Consider the following 17,711-nt stretch of genomic DNA (forward strand, 5'->3'; position numbering starts at 1 on the left):
ACATCAATTATAGATACTGCTGATCTCAACTCATTTTGTGTATATAGCACATCTCTCCACAAAGTCATTTTCTTCATTCAACTTCTCCCCCACCATGGACAAGACCAAAGAGCTTTCAAAGCAAGAAGCTTTGTGAGAGAACATAACACCTGTTAGTTCGACCATTCAGAATGCTATGCAAGATCCTGCCTGGGTCCTGGGTCCATCAGAAAGGTGATTGATCGGCCCATAGCAGGAGCAGTTAAGGTAATTAATATAGCTAGTCTCCAGACCTCAATGCATGATGCATCGTGCTGGCAAGTACCACCCAAGAAACAGATTTAGACTGTTTCTGTGAAGAGGAGTGGGCCAAAATCCCTCCTGAGATGTGTACAAACCTGGTGACTGAGTACAAGAAACATCTTATCGCTGTGCTGCCAACAAGTGCTTCTCCACCCTTGTACTACTAAGTCATGTTTTACTTAGGGATTAAGGTCACTAACTGACATGCAAATCAGTTTATAACTTTCATGTAGTGTATTTTTTTTTCAACATTTTGGTTGATATACTGTCTCTCTACATTAAAATGAAACTATCATAAGACAAATAGACTATTCAATTTTTGTAACTGTGCAAACTTACAAATTCAGCTGGGGATCAAATAATATTTCCACCATTGTGTGTGTGCCTATTTTGTCCTTGCAATAACCCCTCTCTAGATGGGAGATTGAAGGATTTCTGTGCAGTCCCATACAAAGTAGAACACCTGATGGATATGTACACAGCAGATATGTAAAATGTAGGTCTCAGCAGTATTCTTCTCCATTCTTACCCAAAGACACCAGGCTTGAAAATAGCTCTTTTTTTCTCTGTCTCTCTCACAGGAATAGAAAAACATCTGTGACTTCCTGTTTGTAAATGATAAAATCACAGTTTTTCCACCAATAATCAGCAAAGCATTCGCAGCCTATAACAAAGACATTCTTGTGGGGAGTCGACTATCAGTGTTTGCATGCGCAGAATTACTTTTATTTGTATTTGTAGAGTTTTATTTAGCCATGTGTGAGAGTGAGAGCGTGCCTGTGCGTGCGTGTCTGCTCAGGGAGGACAATGCTGCGGTTCTTGGTCGTATGCGCGTCAACGGAATCCCGTAGTGCGTCATCCTGTGACTGTTCTCTCGAACAGCGCTGTGATTGGCCGCAGACTGGAAATCTCCCCGCCCATGTATGGAAACCTTCCTGCGTCATGGGTAGAGTAAAGCCAATCGTATAAAGTTGTTCCCGGGTCCCGAGCTCAGGGACTGCTTCTCAGCTGAGAGACGCATAAGATGACACACGGTCGTTTGTGGAATACGGACCGTTCAAAACACTTGTAGACGGACCCAACAGGTGAGAATGAGGATTAATGATCTTTAATACAATAGACTTGAATGCAGGATGTCGTTTTTTCAGTTCTCAGATGTACGGCTGCAGCTGAATGATACTAAAACTTAATCTGGCAGCAAAATAACTTTAAATCGGAACGAATGCAGCCATCTGTTTACACCTTTATACACGAAAACGTGTTTGAAGTTGTGCTTGCAGAAATACATTATGTTGTAAGTTTGCTAGATTTACATCTACACTAATATAGGCTACGATTGGAATAAGTATGTCAAGTGGGTTCCCTCATCAGTCTTCTCCGCGGTATCGTAATATGTAACATGTGATTCATGGGTTGGCATTGGACCCATGTCTGAAAGTCAAGCTCAATGAACTTTGCAGGCGTGACTATATATATATACCCCACGACTAAGTGATATAAAAAAGCGGGTAACCTTCTCCAGTAATGAATGATGCCTAACGCGCCTCCAGCCGGGCTCTTTAATTTCTTCGAAATTCACCATGTGGCGGTTCCTTGTTGTGGATTTGCAGAGGGGTTCAAGAACGTCGCGCATGATGGTCTTCCTTTAAGACTTTCTGCATATCTATAGATGCTGCAAAGAAGCATACTTGATGTTAATTAGTGTTGTATCAAACTAATGCTTGAGAAGTTAAGACATCCAGGGCAAAGCCAGACATTTTTCATGAAAAATCTACAGCAACATAAATTAAAAACAGGCAATATTTTGCTATGAAATTTTGAGCTGAATCACTGCAATGACTTTGGGCCACTTTTCAGATGATTCTAGTCCGTTTTTATTTGAGTGTTTATAGTATTGTGAGCTTTTTCTTTCCATAATAATACTTTTATTCTAACTTTTAACCATTGGTTATCCAACGTGTGGCCCTGCACTTATGTTGTCTAAGGCTGTGGAGAAACAGTGTCTTCCACCTCTGTTATAGCTGGTTAACCTGCCAAAGCTTGAAGGTTGGGTAAAGATAATGACAGGATTTTGTGGCTTCTCTTATATTCTCATTTTTTGTGTTTTTCAGTCTTGCAGTCATGACTTGCATATATTCCCAGCACGGATCTCAGCCTAGTGAGAACAACCTCGGCAGCTCAGAGTTTCAGAACACAGACTTTATCTCCAGGCTGGCTGTGGGAATGAGTAGCCCACTGGACCAGCACCTCTCTGCACCATCCTTGCCAAGCATCGGCTCCCTGGTGGGCACTCCCACGGGAGACTTCGATGCATATTCATGCCAGTTTACTACGGCTCCTGCCCATGTTGCTCCATCCTCAGTGCAGGAAACTCCTTTCAAGCTCGATGAACTCCAAGTTTACGGCTGCTACCCTGGATCTTTCATGTTGAGTTACCCCGATGAATCTGTGTCCCCCACTGGGTCAGATTATTATGGCAGCCCTGCATCAGCCTCGGCTCCTTCAACCCCTGGGTTTCAGAGTCAGCACACATCCACCTGGGATTCAGCCTTTGGGCCATATTCACCCAGTCCAGGGTACTGGGCAACCGAGGAGACATCAGCACCCCATGCACCATCTTTCTTCACGTTTGGTGCAGGATCCATGGAGGATATGTCCCCTTTGGGTCAGCCACACTTACGAGATCATGATGCTTTTGCCTTGAGCCATCCTCACCCATCTACGCTGACCTTTCCCACCTTGGAGATGGAGCATGCACGCAGCTTTGATGGTGCTGACCAACTGGACGCTGGAAGCTTGTCACCCAAGCTGAAAAGTCCAGGTGGAAACGAAGGCTGCTGTGCTGTGTGTGGGGATAACGCCTCCTGCCATCACTATGGAGTTCGCACTTGTGAAGGATGCAAAGGGTTTTTCAAGGTAATAACATCTGATATCTCTGTCCTGCAGAATCACCTATTTGAAAACAGTTGTTATCGAATTGTTTGTTTGTGCTATGTGAGTTAAGAGCATTTCTTCTTTCTGTTTTACAGCGTACTGTGCAGAAAAATTCAAAGTATGTATGCCTTTCCAACAAAGACTGTCCTGTGGACAAGAGGCGGAGGAATCGATGCCAGTTCTGCCGTTTCCAGAAGTGTCTAGCTGTAGGCATGGTCAGGGAAGGTGAGCGCAGTGCAAACACACATGATTCATAGTGTAGAAGGATGCTAACACTGAACCTGAAGTAACAGATTTACCACATTTCTTATTTTGTTTGTTTTGTTACAGTTGTCAGAACTGATAGCCTGAAAGGGCGAAGAGGCCGCTTACCTTCCAAGCCTAAAATTATTCAGGATGTAACAGCTGCTGTGTCTCCAGTGAGCATGATCGCCGCACTCGTGAGGGCACATATTGACTCAAACCCCAGCGTTGGGACACTGGATTATTCCAAGGTAAGAAAAATACATTTTCTACAGCTGTTTCAGTTCTTTTGGAGTAATCTTTGCTAAAAAATAAATGAATAAACTGAGATAGCTACCTAAATGTCTGCGCTGTGTTTAATTTCAGTATGTTGAGATGGATACCAGCCCTAATCAGAAAGAGGACGCCAGTGACATCAGACAGTTTTACGACTTGCTTACAGCCTCCATGGAGGTTATCAGGCAGTGGGCAAATAGCATCCCGGGATTCTCTGAGTTCTGTCTTGAGGATCAGGAACTGCTGCTCGAATCGGCATTTGTTGAACTCTACATCCTGCGTCTTGCATTTCGGTAACTTCCTTTAAAAAAATTTAAACTACCTCTTTAGCATTTACTTTTGACATTCTTGAGATATTTTATACAGCTAACAAACTGTGTTTCTCTTGTGCAGGTCTGATCCTAAAACGGAGAAGCTCATCTTCTGCAATGGAGTCGTACTTCATAAAACGCAGTGCGTACGGGGTTTTGGCGACTGGATCGAGTCCATCTTGGAGTTTTCGCAAAATCTCCATCGCATGAAGCTCGACGTTTCCTCCTTCTCCTGCCTCACAGCCCTCGTCATAATCACCGGTAAGAAACTATCATGCTGAGTTCAGATTACAGCACTATATATAGGGAATCTGCTTCAAAATACTGACATGACAGGTGTATGACAAAATATAACATGGAGCACATTATATATCACAGCTGACCTAAACGCAATCTACACTGTGCTATATTTCAAAATATAGTCCGCAATTTCAAAGTGGGGTCATCTTTGATACCCTTATATTGGTCTTTATTTGCTTGTTTCCTCCCTCTGTGGCCACGATGCTATGCTTTCCCATCTGTATTTAGTTTTATTTTGTTAAAGTCAGATAAATGATTGCTTAATGACTCTTATATTTTCTCAGATCGGCATGGTCTTAAGGAACCAAAACGTGTGGAAGACCTGCAGAATCAGCTCATCACCTGCCTCAAAGATCACGTCTCTGGCTGTGGCTCTGACTCTTTGAGGCCCAATTATTTATCCAGACTTCTCGGGAAGCTGCCTGAGCTCAGGACTCTGTGCACTCAAGGCCTCCAGCGCATCTTTTACCTTAAACTAGAAGACCTCGTTCCTCCGCCACCGATCGTGGAAAAAATCTTTCTGGATACGCTTCCATTTTGAGCGTGAGATGGGAGATATGCCATCTGTGATGTGAAATCTGGAGCTGATCTGAGAGCCAAAGCAAACAGACTGAGTGCTCATACTCCAGGTAGCAAAGTAAAACTGCATGCAGCTAAGAAATAAAAAAAGCAATCCTTAGGGATTATGCATTATCAGAAGTAAAGTGCTACTTCTGACTTATAAAATGAAATAAAACTTGTAGAAGTCCCTTTTTTTGGAGCAATCACATGATTCTTTATTTGGTTAGGAAATTGTAATCTCTCAAGATGGAATTAGAGAGGTCATCTCATGGATCAAACAGTAACTGTTTACATACGAGGTGCCGTGAATGGAAACTTTGTTAAACTGAGGGAAATGACAGCACTTTTCCAAACAGTTACAAATGAATTCAAATAAGGTCCGCACCATCATTTGAATGATATAAGCAAAAAGCATTAATGTGATATTTTCAGCTCCAGTATTAAAATAGCCAATACCCACAGATTTATTCAGCAGTACAGTTCATGTATCATGAATCGACTCTGAGCAGCTAACATACTGTGTATTTTCCAGTACAGTCTTACACACTGGTCTTGTTTGTAAATGATTTTATATCTGTTATGAAGTCTGGTGTTGGTGCCACTTGAACTGTTTTATACAGTTTGTTTTGGATGAGTTGTTTTTATGTACAAAGATGTTCTCTTCTACTGCAGATAAACACTTAATAAAATGTCGAACTGCATGTTTTGAGTGCGTTTGTTGTTTTCTCTCTGAATGTTTAGGATATTTTAAATGTCTTAATTTATTTATTGTTTAGCTCAGGCAGCGTTGGGGAGTAATGAACCGATCGTACATCTTGATCATTCACTTGCTTCTTTTTTTTGTTGTTGTCATTTTTGATATAGCTTCCTACCGAAACTATAAAAAGGAAAAGAACCATAAAAGGAAAGGAATGTTTTTTTTTTATCTCACGCTGCCTGTCTTACTGTAATTGAAGCCCCTTTTGCAAGCTCCGCCTCCAATTTCCACTACAAAGTCATGCCCAGGCAGTGCATTTGGCAGGCAGCCACCACCACACACTTAGAGCATGTGCAAAAGGTGTTACTCAAGTCTCAAACTGCAACAGCATAATCATGGATAAATTTCCTGAAAATATCAATCATTGGTATTTATAAGCCAAGGTTCAGGGTAGTTATTGCATGGTGGAAGTTGACTGAGTGGTGCAATTCCCCCACCATAGAATCAGGTGTCTGTCTGATGGTCTTTGTATAAATATAAAGCCAAATTCAATATTAACTGTGCTTTTTCTTTAAATAGTGAGTATTTTTTAAATGTAGTTCTTCTTATGCATAACTAGTGAACAATTTGCTGCAATAAATCCAACTGAGTTGTGTGAATTATTTGTTACATCTTACAGTTTTGTGTCACTTGAACTGTACATTGTGAATTTAAAAGTCGTTCCCAGCAAATGCTTGTTGACCAAGCTATGAAGGTCGGTGTACTACAAAATGAGAAAACATCTTCATCAGTCTTACGACCAATGGCCTAAAAATTCTCACAACACAATGTAAAACTTATCAGGATAAACAAAAACAAGTGTTGAAGTCAGTTGGACACACGTCTTGATGTTTTGTGACTTCTGAAGTTGATTGTCACCAGTGTTGGAAAATTAACTAAGATGTATGAGATTCTGTTTGTTCATATACGATGTTCTGGTGCTATAAACCTCATAAAAATGGAAATAACACAACATACTGTAACTAAAAGAAGGAAGCCACTGTGGTAGGAGCCACTGGTTTGCAGAGTCACGGTCTGCTAACCTGGACTGAGCATTCTGGTAACTCTAATGGCTACCACCACTTATGAAACGATCAACATACTGCACTCAATAAAATGAAGCTAGCAGCTGACACCAAAACACCAAAAATCATTTACTGATTTAGTACAGATCAAGATCGAGAGAGCATTTGGGCTGTTTTCCCATATACTTGTATGTGACTTGTAGGACTTTCTCCAACCAGAGGCATCACCCGCTGCTATTAGAAAGAATGCAGGCTTAAGGCACTTCCACATTGGCTCATCAGAAACCACCTCTATCTTTTACATACAGTCTATGATAACTAGGAGGAAAAAAAAACCATGGAGAATACTTTTCCACTCACCAATTTAGTTAAAGTTTCCTCTTCAATGTAGCGGCATGTATTTCTATTTATGGTAGTTTCCATCATATTCCATCAAACAAACAAAAAGAAAGAAAGAAAGAAAAAGAAATCTGCATTGCTTGTGACTGTCTGGTGACCTGCAATTCACCATCTTGAAAAACTGTAACATGGCAACCTGCAGGAAATCTATGATTAGGGTTTTCTTTAAAGCCATTTAATAAAAGCAGGAAAATAAGGAATCTTGTTGTAATAAGCGGGACAGGAGGACAAGGGATAAAAATGCTGTGCAGTCCCACATAAAGATGCACACTTTTTCACCCTGACGGCAGCTGCAGCTGGAGTCATCACATCACTTGTGTTTTGTCTGCTTTAATATGCTTTCTTATGTTGCAGCGTGCTGAGCTCTCTCTCAGTCACTGTATACTGTTGTGAATGTAGCCTGTTAAACTGAGTCAAGGTATTCTTGATTGATTGCCTCAATACCCTTTGACCTCAGTCAAGATGAGTTTCTTCCTTTGGCGACAGATCAGTACATACCGCTCAAAAATGAATCCCCTCCACCCTCTTCCCTCCCAGATATGTGCTGATCTGTTTTTAGAAGCTGGTGGATTTCTCAGTTCGGTCTCAAGTGACCCAGACTACTTCATCATTGCATAACGAATACATGTGTGAGTGTATGTCAACACACACATGAACCTCATAAAAACAACAATGGGAAGTGACTCAAAATGCTTTCCATTGTTGTTTTTGTAGAGCCAAAACACATTTAACACATAAATATGAAAAACACACAGATAAATAAAATTGTGTGTGTGTGGGTTAAGCATGTGGCACTGCGACCCATTTAGCAGTATTTACATGGGATCATATTAACAGTCAAGCAGGAGAAAGAAGATGAGATGTAACAGTGAAGGCATGGAGACCTTTTTGACCTGATGATGTTGCAAGATGAGAGTTCAAAACCAAAATTAGATCAAATTCAGAGGAGGACATGATTGAGCATAAAATGTATTTAAAAGTCAGAGTAACCTTCACTAAAAAGTATCATGTGGCAACAACAAACTAAAAATGTGTTACATTTTAATGCTGTTCTTCCATTGTTGAAATGACTGTCTGGACCAACATGTTGTAATGATGCACAGATGATGCCACACTAAGGTTCAGGGATCACAGAACTATTAAGAGTCACTACACTGCATCATTATGAGTGGCTCAGGATAGTGCTTTCTATCCTTAGCTGCACTGTACGATAGACCCTCAGTACGTGTTGTTCTCTACTGTGCACATCTCATGTTTCTTCATGACAGTTACAGAATCTCAGATCTCTGTCTGGTAAGGTAATGTATCTTAATACACAAGCTGGAAGATTATATAATTGGAAAAGTGAAGACTTGTCCAAAAAGAGCTGCTATATAAAACCAGTATCGCTTTGATTACCAAACTTATGTGAGTGATAAAGATAGCGTGGATAGGACAACTCTTTTATGATCTACTCATTACACTTTGGTTGAAACTAGAGATGGCACGATACCACTTTTTTATGTCCGATACCGATACCGATATCATAAATTTGGATATCTGCCGATACCGATATGAATCCGATATAGTGTTTTTTAATCAACAAAACTGTTTTTTAAAATATCTTGCTGCATTTTGCAAGTCTGCAAGTTCATACTCAAGTTTAAAACAACAACTACACTAAAGCTATTCTGTTATACCTGTATACAAAAAAAATATTTCATAGTTCAGCAATACTGATCAATCTAATAAACTTAGACCTACACCATCCTCCCTATTCTGGTATTTTAAAGAGTACTTAGCGTAAATATTAAGCAACCTAACTAATAGGGTTCCAACTCCCAGCAACAACAAACATAAATAAATAAAAAATAAGGAACCACCCCTCACGCGCCACCTCATGATGCTTAATCGACGTAATCAACCTTAATTTGATGCAGTGTGAAAAAAAAAATGCATAGAAATCAATTATTTTTCAAGAAATATTAAATAGATTCAACATCTTTCTTCAACAAAATTGCAGACTGCACAGATGGTACCTTCCCAAAGTAAAAAGTACTATAGCTTACTAGGGTATATATTAGACTTAATAGTCACTATATACAGTAATTGACTTCTATTCATTTTACATCAAATTAAAACTTTGGGTGTCAGATAATTATTTATTAAAAGCTCGACATTTTAAATGAGAATAAGAAAGAAAAGTATGTCTTTGTGCCCCCTTTTCCCTGTTAATGCCCTATCGGCCCCCCTGGCTAAACTTTGCTAGATCCGCCCCTGCACAGTTACCAGCGTCAGCTACGTAGAAAAAGATCCTGGTGTAGAAAGAAATATTAAATAAATTCTAACAACAGCTTATCAAGCTTAAACGTGCTGCTGTTGTTCAGCCGCTGGTTTCCTCTTTCTGGTGCAAAGTGGGCCAAAAACAAACAAGAGAGACGGACTCGCGACAGAAAAGCCGATCAGCTGATCATTTAAGCAGTTTCACGATTGAAGTAGCAGCCGGAGAGCGAGAGGCAGTCGCTTGTTAAGCTTAACGTGGGAATGCTTTACAAACATTCAGAGATGGACTTACACACTTGCTTTACTTCTCTCGGGGATAACTTTGTCGGAGATGAAATGCTGGGTTGCTAGCGAAGCTCCACATGCTATCCAGACCACCGACAGGTCCGGCATGCCACAGCTGCTCTATCACGTGATGCATACTGCTCCGACTGCTAACGTTCTGAGGTGAGTTACGGCGTGTTGCAAGTTTTGCGAGGTGCTTTCGTGATATTTAATGGATCGGATTACATTTTTTATTTTTCTCCGATATCCGATCCAGTAATTTAGGTCAGTATCGGACCGATACCGATACGTAATATCGGATCGGTCCATCTCTAGTTGAAACTGGGGAAAGTGAGAGTAACTTGAACATGTCTTGTTAGATTTCAGGTGATAATAGATGAACAAGCTGTGACAGAGTTCCTCATGTGTGTAAAAAAATTCAAAACAAGACTAATTGAAAGGTTTCTGTTCCAAATACATGCTTTAAGCTTGCAGAGTGATGAGCTTCATAAGAGACTCATCTGACCAGGAGTGAAATAAAATCTGTTGTGTAACAGATGAACACGAGTGAGAACATGGTGATCAAGGGGTTCATCTACCCATGCAAATAATTGTTTTAAATATGTCCTTGAATGTGTTTAGATTATTTAAATTTGTTTAAATCATTTTAAAGAATTGTGATTAATTCACAGTAACACTCAAAACTCATTTTGCACAATGTAGAACAATCTTGATATCAGCCCTGCAGAGGCTTTGATCCTTGCCCAGCTTGTTTGGGTCATCAATCAAGCTGGGCATTCCTTGTTAATGGATTAAAACCATCAGAGATGTTTTTGTAATAGATTTTTCCAATTACTGAAGAAATCCATATTATTGCAAGTTATATATACATGTTTCTTTCCAGATGTTGCATAAAGCTTTTATTACAACAGAAGTTGTTGCAGCCACAAAAAAACCATAAAATTGTCTCCTAAGAGAACCAACTGAAAAGAGGACCCAGAGATCCTCTCTAATACAGAAGATTTATTAGAGCTTCAAAAATCACCAATTAAATGCACTCTACAGTTCATATCAGCGCTTCTCAAGACACATCTTGACATCAACTGTTGGACAGGAAGCAGCATGTGAGGCTGGGAAAGAATGTCTCGGATTCCCGGACCATCAGCACCGGCTCCCCTCAGGGCTGTGTTCTTTCTCCTCTGCTCTTCTCCCTGTACACCAGGGGTGGGCAATTCCAGGCCCCGGGAGCCGGTGTCCTGCAGGTTTTAGATCTCACCTTGGGTCAACACACCTGAATCACATGATTAGTTCATTACCAGGCCTCTGGAGAACTTCAGGACATGTTGAGGAGCTAATTTAGCCATTTAAATCAGCTGTGTTGCTTCAAGGACACATCTAAAACCTGCAGGGACACCGGCCCTCTGGGCCTGGAATTGCCCACCCCTGCTGTACACTAACTGCTGCACCTCCACCCACCAGTCTGTCAAGCTAATCAAGTTTGCAGACGACACCACCGTTATTGGACTCATCTCGGACGGGGATGAGTCTGCCTACAGGAGGGACGTTGAACATTTGGTGTCCTGGTGCAGCCACAACAACCTGGTGCTGAATGCCCATTCGGACCAAAACCTCTCGCCATAAGAACAGTTTCTTCCCTTCTGCTGTTGAACTCGTGAACAATGGCCATATGACTGTTCGCACCACAAACACATGACCCTATACTGTGTTCTCTGCATCTGTTCAATTTTTGCACTGATCATCACCTGCATTCATGTATATATCTATCTGCTTAGCACTTTTAATTTACATTTTTATTTAAGTGTTGTCTTACAGTATGTTTTGCACTAAGTACCGCAGCAATTTCCTAATGTTGTAAACCTGCTCGACATTTGGCAATAAAACCCTTTCTGATTCTGAAGGGGGCTACAAAACAAGTTTTTCGCAGTCAAAGAGCCACAAAAAAGCCATTGGAGGAGAAGAAAAGGATAAAAACCACAAGACAGTAGATCAGGTGAAACCTGGACTTTAGTCTGATATGTTCAAACATAAGCAGACAAACCAGAGCAAGACAGCCACAGCTTCCAATCTCTGCAACTCAATGACATCTAGAGTGTAAAAATTTGACTTTTTATTGTAGTTTGACTAGGAAACATTGTGCAATTCGTTAAGAACAGGAGAGTGATTGAGCTTCATCTGAGCCAAAGGTCTGAATCGTTATCAGTTTTAAAGCCCTTGTTATGACAAACCACAGTGAAGCAAGAGTTAGTTAACAATGGGCTTGAACTTCGTCAGACAAACAGAACAGAAAAAACTTAAACATTTGTTTTTAGAGAATATTATTCATCTATTTTACCAAGCTGAGATCAGAATGAGATCAACTTGGTTTCCATGTGGCCACTAATTTAAAATGAGTTTGACCCCATTTGTTGTCCTAAAAGCTGATACCGCCCACGTGAAGTCATATTTAGTAGTATTTAAATGAAACAATTTGAATGGGAAAAGAGCAGGAGTTCCTCGTATTCTTTTCCTTGCCCCGGGATATTTACAGTACGTCACCTTTTCTCAGCACTGAGTCTGGAACAAAGCTAATTTATTTCAATTTATGTTTCCAGAAGGCGTGTAAATATTGATTTGGTGATAGATGTCCAACCAAAGTACGAGAACATGTTATAATCAATAATGTTTTATTGCTAATCAATAGCAACACATGTGGGATGGAAATCAGATGGGGTGGTGAAATGAAAGCCATTTCTTTGCACATTTACAGGTGTTACATTCTCTAATATATACTGAGCCATTTTTCAAAGGGGTGGGGTGGGGATGGGGGTAACTTAATGCAATATATTCAGTTTTAGAATTCATATTCAATGTTAATTGTAGCTAGGCTCAAAGTGTGTTCACGCTAGTTTATTTTTTATAAACAACATTTTCATATGCAAAACTAGGGTGGCAATAGGGGTGGCAAGAGGTTGTTTTAGGGCCACCCCATGCCTCCACAGTAGAGCTGCCCCTGCAGCAACAGCAGGATTGTGTTAAAGGAGAACAGTTTGGAAAAGAACTGTGATAAGAGATGCAGTGAATCAAATTAAGCAACTACAAAATTGTATATTTTCATCTGTTTTAATAACAATAAGTCTCATAAAGTTAATCCAGATATTGTCATTAAGAGAAAACTTAGACAAGCAGATGACCCCCTAATAGCAAGCACTTGGTGACAATGGGAAGGGAAAACTCCCTTTTAACAGGAAGAAACCTCGACAAGAGCCAGGCTCAGAGAGGGGCAGCCACCTACTACGACTGGTGAGGGGAGGGAAACAGGACAAAAGACACACTGTGGAAGAGAGCCAGAGTAATAATAACTAATAATTAAATGCAAAATGGTAGGTAAACACATAGTGAGTGGAAAAAGGGTGAGTGAAGTGCAGCATGGGAAACCACAGCAACCTAGGCCTATTGAAGCATAACTAAGGGAGGATTCAGGGTCAGCTGATCCTGCCCTAACTCTATGCTTTATCAAAAAAGCAAAGTTTTAAGCCCAATATTAAAAGCCACATTATCTGTCAAACACAGTGTAAGCAATATTCCAGCACAGACATGCAAAGCTGCGAGCAGAACAGGGTCACTAGTGTTTATCTCACTAGCTGGGACCACATCCTCAGTGACGATGATCGACGATGGATGAGGAACCGTGCACTGGTAAATGGTAAATGGCCTGTATTTGTATAGCGCTTTACTTAGTCCCTAAGGACCCCAAAGCGCTTTACACTACATCCAGTCATTTACCCATTCCCCATGTACTAACGAGAAGTGGATGAAAGAAAGATTAGAAGAAAGAAGAAAAAAGGGGCGGGAGAAGGGTGGGGCATGAAAATGAGAACAGCAGGTATTGGTGAAGGGGCTTATAGAGCCTGAGGCCGGAAGGGGCGTGAATGAGGTGTGATCCCGCTCCTGAAATTCAGATAATATCTCCACTTATGATGTGACTGTTCATGGAAGGATGAATTGTGAAAAGTCCTCTCTGCTCAGATTCAGCCAATGCTCTAAAACTGCAAATGGATAATGCAAAGTGCAAAGGCAGTCTAAGAGCGATCAATCTAATTTCTCTCAAAGCAGAGAACTTAGATATTTTTCTGTGGCCAAGTCAGTCACCTGATCTCAACCCAACAGAGTTTGCTTTTCAGTTACTGAAGATGAACCTAAAGGCAGAGAGGCCCATAAACAATTTAGGGCTGGCAAAGCATCTCAAAGGAGGACACAGAAGAATTGGTGGTTTTCCAGTCTTCAGACAGTTATTGACTTCAAAACCATGACTTAAAATTATATTAGCTTGCTGAATTACTTTTGAGGTTCTGAAAATGAGGAACTTAATATAAGGAACTGAATATGAACTTCTTTATGAATAATTCCTAAAGAGTTGAAAATGAAATTAAATACGGTTGAACACCTGCACATCAAATTACATCCTCTTTGTATGGAGGCTTGTATGGTGACTTTGAACCTAATGGTACCCCTTTCTTTTTCGCTATTTTGCAACTTCTGATCATTTTTACTCTGTTCATTAGCATCATCACAATTAATCCTAAAACAGTGACTCTGGTTAGTTGTATGCTCCCCAGTCTGAAGCCTGGAAGGAGACACGAAGCAGTGAACTCCCAGTGAGAAACAAGGCAGCAACCAAAAGTAACTTCAGGTGCCAGTGCATCGAAGACTGTATCACAAGATGAACTGATCTTGTCACTCCAACATGTCAGCATGTAGCTGATAGAGCTGGTGACTGCAACCTACCATAAAAAAAGAAAAGAAAAGAGTAAAACCAGAGACAAAGACGATTTTAACTGATAGCATTGATTACTTTGCCAGTTCTGTTGGTTACAGTAATTGTGAAATTAAAAATTGTGATACATATGACAATTTTGTATGACAAATTTAATTTTACTTGTTGCTACAGATGAAAAAATAAACATTCAGGATGTTTAAGTTAAATTCAGTATTTACAACTGTGGTACTTTCCGGTTTTTAATTCTACTTTTAAATCTAATACATTTTGATTCTTCACATAAAGACCCTTCTTGTTCAAAAGTTTTAACACAGTCCAACTTCTCAACTAAGGAACGGATCTTTTTCCACTTTTTGACATAACATAACACCCTCCCTCCCTGTGATGTCTTTAAATAAACTGGCAGCCTTGAAATAATCACATATGTATCTGATGCACAACCACGACAATGAGCACAGGGTACTACTAAAAATCTGAAGATTTCTTCCATGCTGAGATAAAATCACTTTCTAAAAATACTCATAAAATCTCAGATACGAACACCCGCGGTATTAAGAAATCAGAGAGCATCTGAAGAGCTATTTATAATACTGGCTCAGTTCAGTTTACCTCCTTTTTTTTTTAAAGACACTTTATGTCACATAACGTGTTATTTAAATAGACAGCATGGGCTCCTACTAGCAGTTATTCGTTGATAATACACAATTACATCATTGGCTGGTTTAAAAAGGGCACCGTGACATTTAAGCCTGCTTAGTGGCAAGTTTATAAGATCTATATCAATACAAGCATCTTCATGTTCCACCTTAAGTGGTCATACAAGTAGTAACACAACTATAAGCAGCTCTTGTAGCTCATTGAAACATATTGGTGTTAATATATAGAACAGAGGTCCCGCAGACTGGGTACAGATGCATGAAAAATAAAAGGAAAAAACAGCATCAAGTTTCTTAGTCAGGTGTTGACACCGTGTCTTGCTTGATCAGCTTCAATGATCCTTGGCATGGATTCTACAACTGAAAATTACTGGTAGGGATTGGGGATTGTACAACAATCCTAAAAAAGAAATTCCCGTATTTGGTATTTTGATGACGGTTGTCATCAAAAGGTCAATCATATTTAATTAAGTTGATGTTAGCTAAAATGGTTAACATCAATTTAATATTTATCAGATGATTGGTGAATGTCCATGGATGGAGTTAATGTCATTCTGTAGGATACCAATCCCAGAAATACAGAAATATAACAAATTTGGTCACGTACTATAAACTTTTTATTGCTTTGTAGAGATGCTTTCCTCTAATAGGACCGGAAAACCTTAGAACAAAATGTTCCCTCACTGCTTAATAGAGAGATCACTTCACCTTAGAGGTGAAGGGTTCACGTTTTTTTCTTTACTCAGTCACCTGTTCTTACAGATGGTCACAGAGCAGTTTAGCGCCCCCGTGAACATTTCTAATAATAGCCAAAACTAAAATAGACAGTCATCACATGAAATCAATGATGCCACTTAGATATGACAGAGTGGGCTGGCATGCTGCCCCTCACACTTGGATTATCGTGACACTTGCAACTAAGCTCACTCTTATGCGGCAGCTTTGGATGCATGACAAAGTTAATGTCAAGAGAGAAATGTTCTTTATACCCGGAAAAGCCACATGTTAAACATGTCCGACAAGAGAAGATCATTGAATCGATGTGTGATAATGAAGTCAAAGTGACAGAACGTAAAGAGAAAGAATGAATGTAGAAAGTTGACAAATAGCGCCATCCAGAGGTCAGAAAATGACAGTTAATACACAGCTGTGCTCAGACTGATCTTGGGTATGAATGTTACTCTGGCCTTTTAATGGTTCTGCATAATCCACACAGGATCAAATATTTACGTATATTCACTTTAATCTTTTAATACATGATGAGGGCCAAAGCACATTATCTTCTAGTTACTGATCATGATTGACTACAACTGGTAGTTTCTTTTTGCCAGAATAAAAAGGATTTGTTTGACAGCACTTACTGGATTGACCAATACCCAGCACAATGTGAAAGTCCAAGGAATTCAGTTAACATCTAAGGACAATTGTAGATTTACACGAGTTGGGAAGGCCGTTTCTAAACAGTTCAAACTTGTCCTCAGGATCTCCTTACCTGGATGATTGAGCATGTTCAGACAACTGTATGCAAGTTCAGGAACAACCCAGGAATCACTCAGAGTGAAGCCTGCCATGAACTGGAAACCAGTATCACAGTTTACCATTGTCATGGTCTAAGAAGGTGCTGGCCAAGAAAGACACCCCTGCTCCAAAACTGACACCTTCAAACTCGACTGAAATTTCCAGCTGTCCACGTGGATTAGCCTTCTGGAGAAAAGTTTTATGGTTGGATTAGACAAAGGCAGAACTATCTAGCCACAATGACAAGAAGCATGATTGAAGGAGTAAAGGTGAGGCTCTGGGGATGGTTTACAGTCACTGGTGCATTATGAAAAGTGGAAAGAGTAATAGAGGATGACGTGTACCTACAAATTCAACTTCACCTCAAACCAACAGCTAGACCAGTTGAAACCTAAAAACAATTAGGTTTTTACTTCAGTTAATTTTATTTTCAAGCATTTATGAGCCCTGATCCACAGGATATTTAAGGGCTAAAAAACCCAAACATTTTACCTCTATTAAAAATTACAACCACATCCAACCACTCCACACAAAGGCCCAGCAGGACTTTGCAAACCTCTTAAGTCATGTCAAACTGGTTTCTTGAACTTGATAGCAAGTTCACTGTACTCAAATGACCTCCACGTCATCAGATCTCAATCCAATAGAGCAGCAGTCCCTAACCCCCGGGCCTCGGACCGGTACCATGTGTTATGAATAAATTTTCTTTTTTCGGTACTAGTTTTATTTTGTTGTAGTTATCCACGACACCTTAGGCCGGTCCATGAAAATATTGTCGGGCATAAACCGGTCCGTGGCGCAAAAAAAGGTTGGGGACCGCTGCAATAGAGCACGTTTGCAATGTGGCGGAACATGAAATTCCAGTCATGGATGTGTAGCAACTGTGATGCAATCATGTCACTCAAAATCTGAGGAATGCGTGGAGCACCTTGATGAAATTATGCCAAGAACTCATTCCAACTCAATTTTATATAGTACTAAAACACAGCTACCTCAGGGTGCGTTATATTGAATGCTAACCAATCAAAGCAACACTGAAGTCAAAGTGTTCCAAGCTGTTATAAGCGTCAAATATGGGATGTGCTGCAAATATAGGACTTGAAAAGTTTGCCTTTAAACCATCTTGAATCATTGCATAGCATGTGACTGAAAATGAATTTACTCAAG

At 40.1% G+C, this 17,711-nt stretch overlaps 1 protein-coding gene across 1 annotated transcript; it reads left to right on the forward strand.

Annotated features, from left to right (window-relative positions):
• The first annotated feature begins 1,219 nt into the window (after nucleotides 1-1,219).
• Nucleotides 1,220-5,608, forward strand: nr4a1 (nuclear receptor subfamily 4, group A, member 1). Its single transcript, XM_026154643.2, has 7 exons — nucleotides 1,220-1,367; nucleotides 2,394-3,198; nucleotides 3,312-3,441; nucleotides 3,547-3,710; nucleotides 3,826-4,028; nucleotides 4,129-4,307; nucleotides 4,631-5,608. Exons 2-7 carry the CDS (start codon nucleotides 2,404-2,406, stop codon nucleotides 4,885-4,887), a joined length of 1,728 nt encoding a protein of 575 aa, XP_026010428.2. The 5' UTR covers nucleotides 1,220-1,367; nucleotides 2,394-2,403; the 3' UTR covers nucleotides 4,888-5,608.
• Nucleotides 5,609-17,711: the final 12,103 nt, after the last annotated feature.

Source organism: Astatotilapia calliptera, chromosome 20, assembly GCF_964374335.1.
Source record: "Astatotilapia calliptera chromosome 20, fAstCal68.1, whole genome shotgun sequence".
Classification (NCBI taxonomy): Eukaryota; Metazoa; Chordata; class Actinopteri; order Cichliformes; family Cichlidae; genus Astatotilapia; species Astatotilapia calliptera.

Bases quoted from the DNA above. Each gene is read 5' to 3' on its own strand.
- nr4a1 (XM_026154643.2), top strand. From the start codon at position 2,404: ATGACTTGCATATATTCCCAGCACGGATCTCAGCCTAGTGAGAACAAC. The intron at 3,711-3,825 runs GTAAGAAAAATA...GTTTAATTTCAG, and splicing joins GGACACTGGATTATTCCAAG to TATGTTGAGATGGATACCAG. The intron at 4,029-4,128 runs GTAACTTCCTTT...TCTCTTGTGCAG, and splicing joins ATCCTGCGTCTTGCATTTCG to GTCTGATCCTAAAACGGAGA.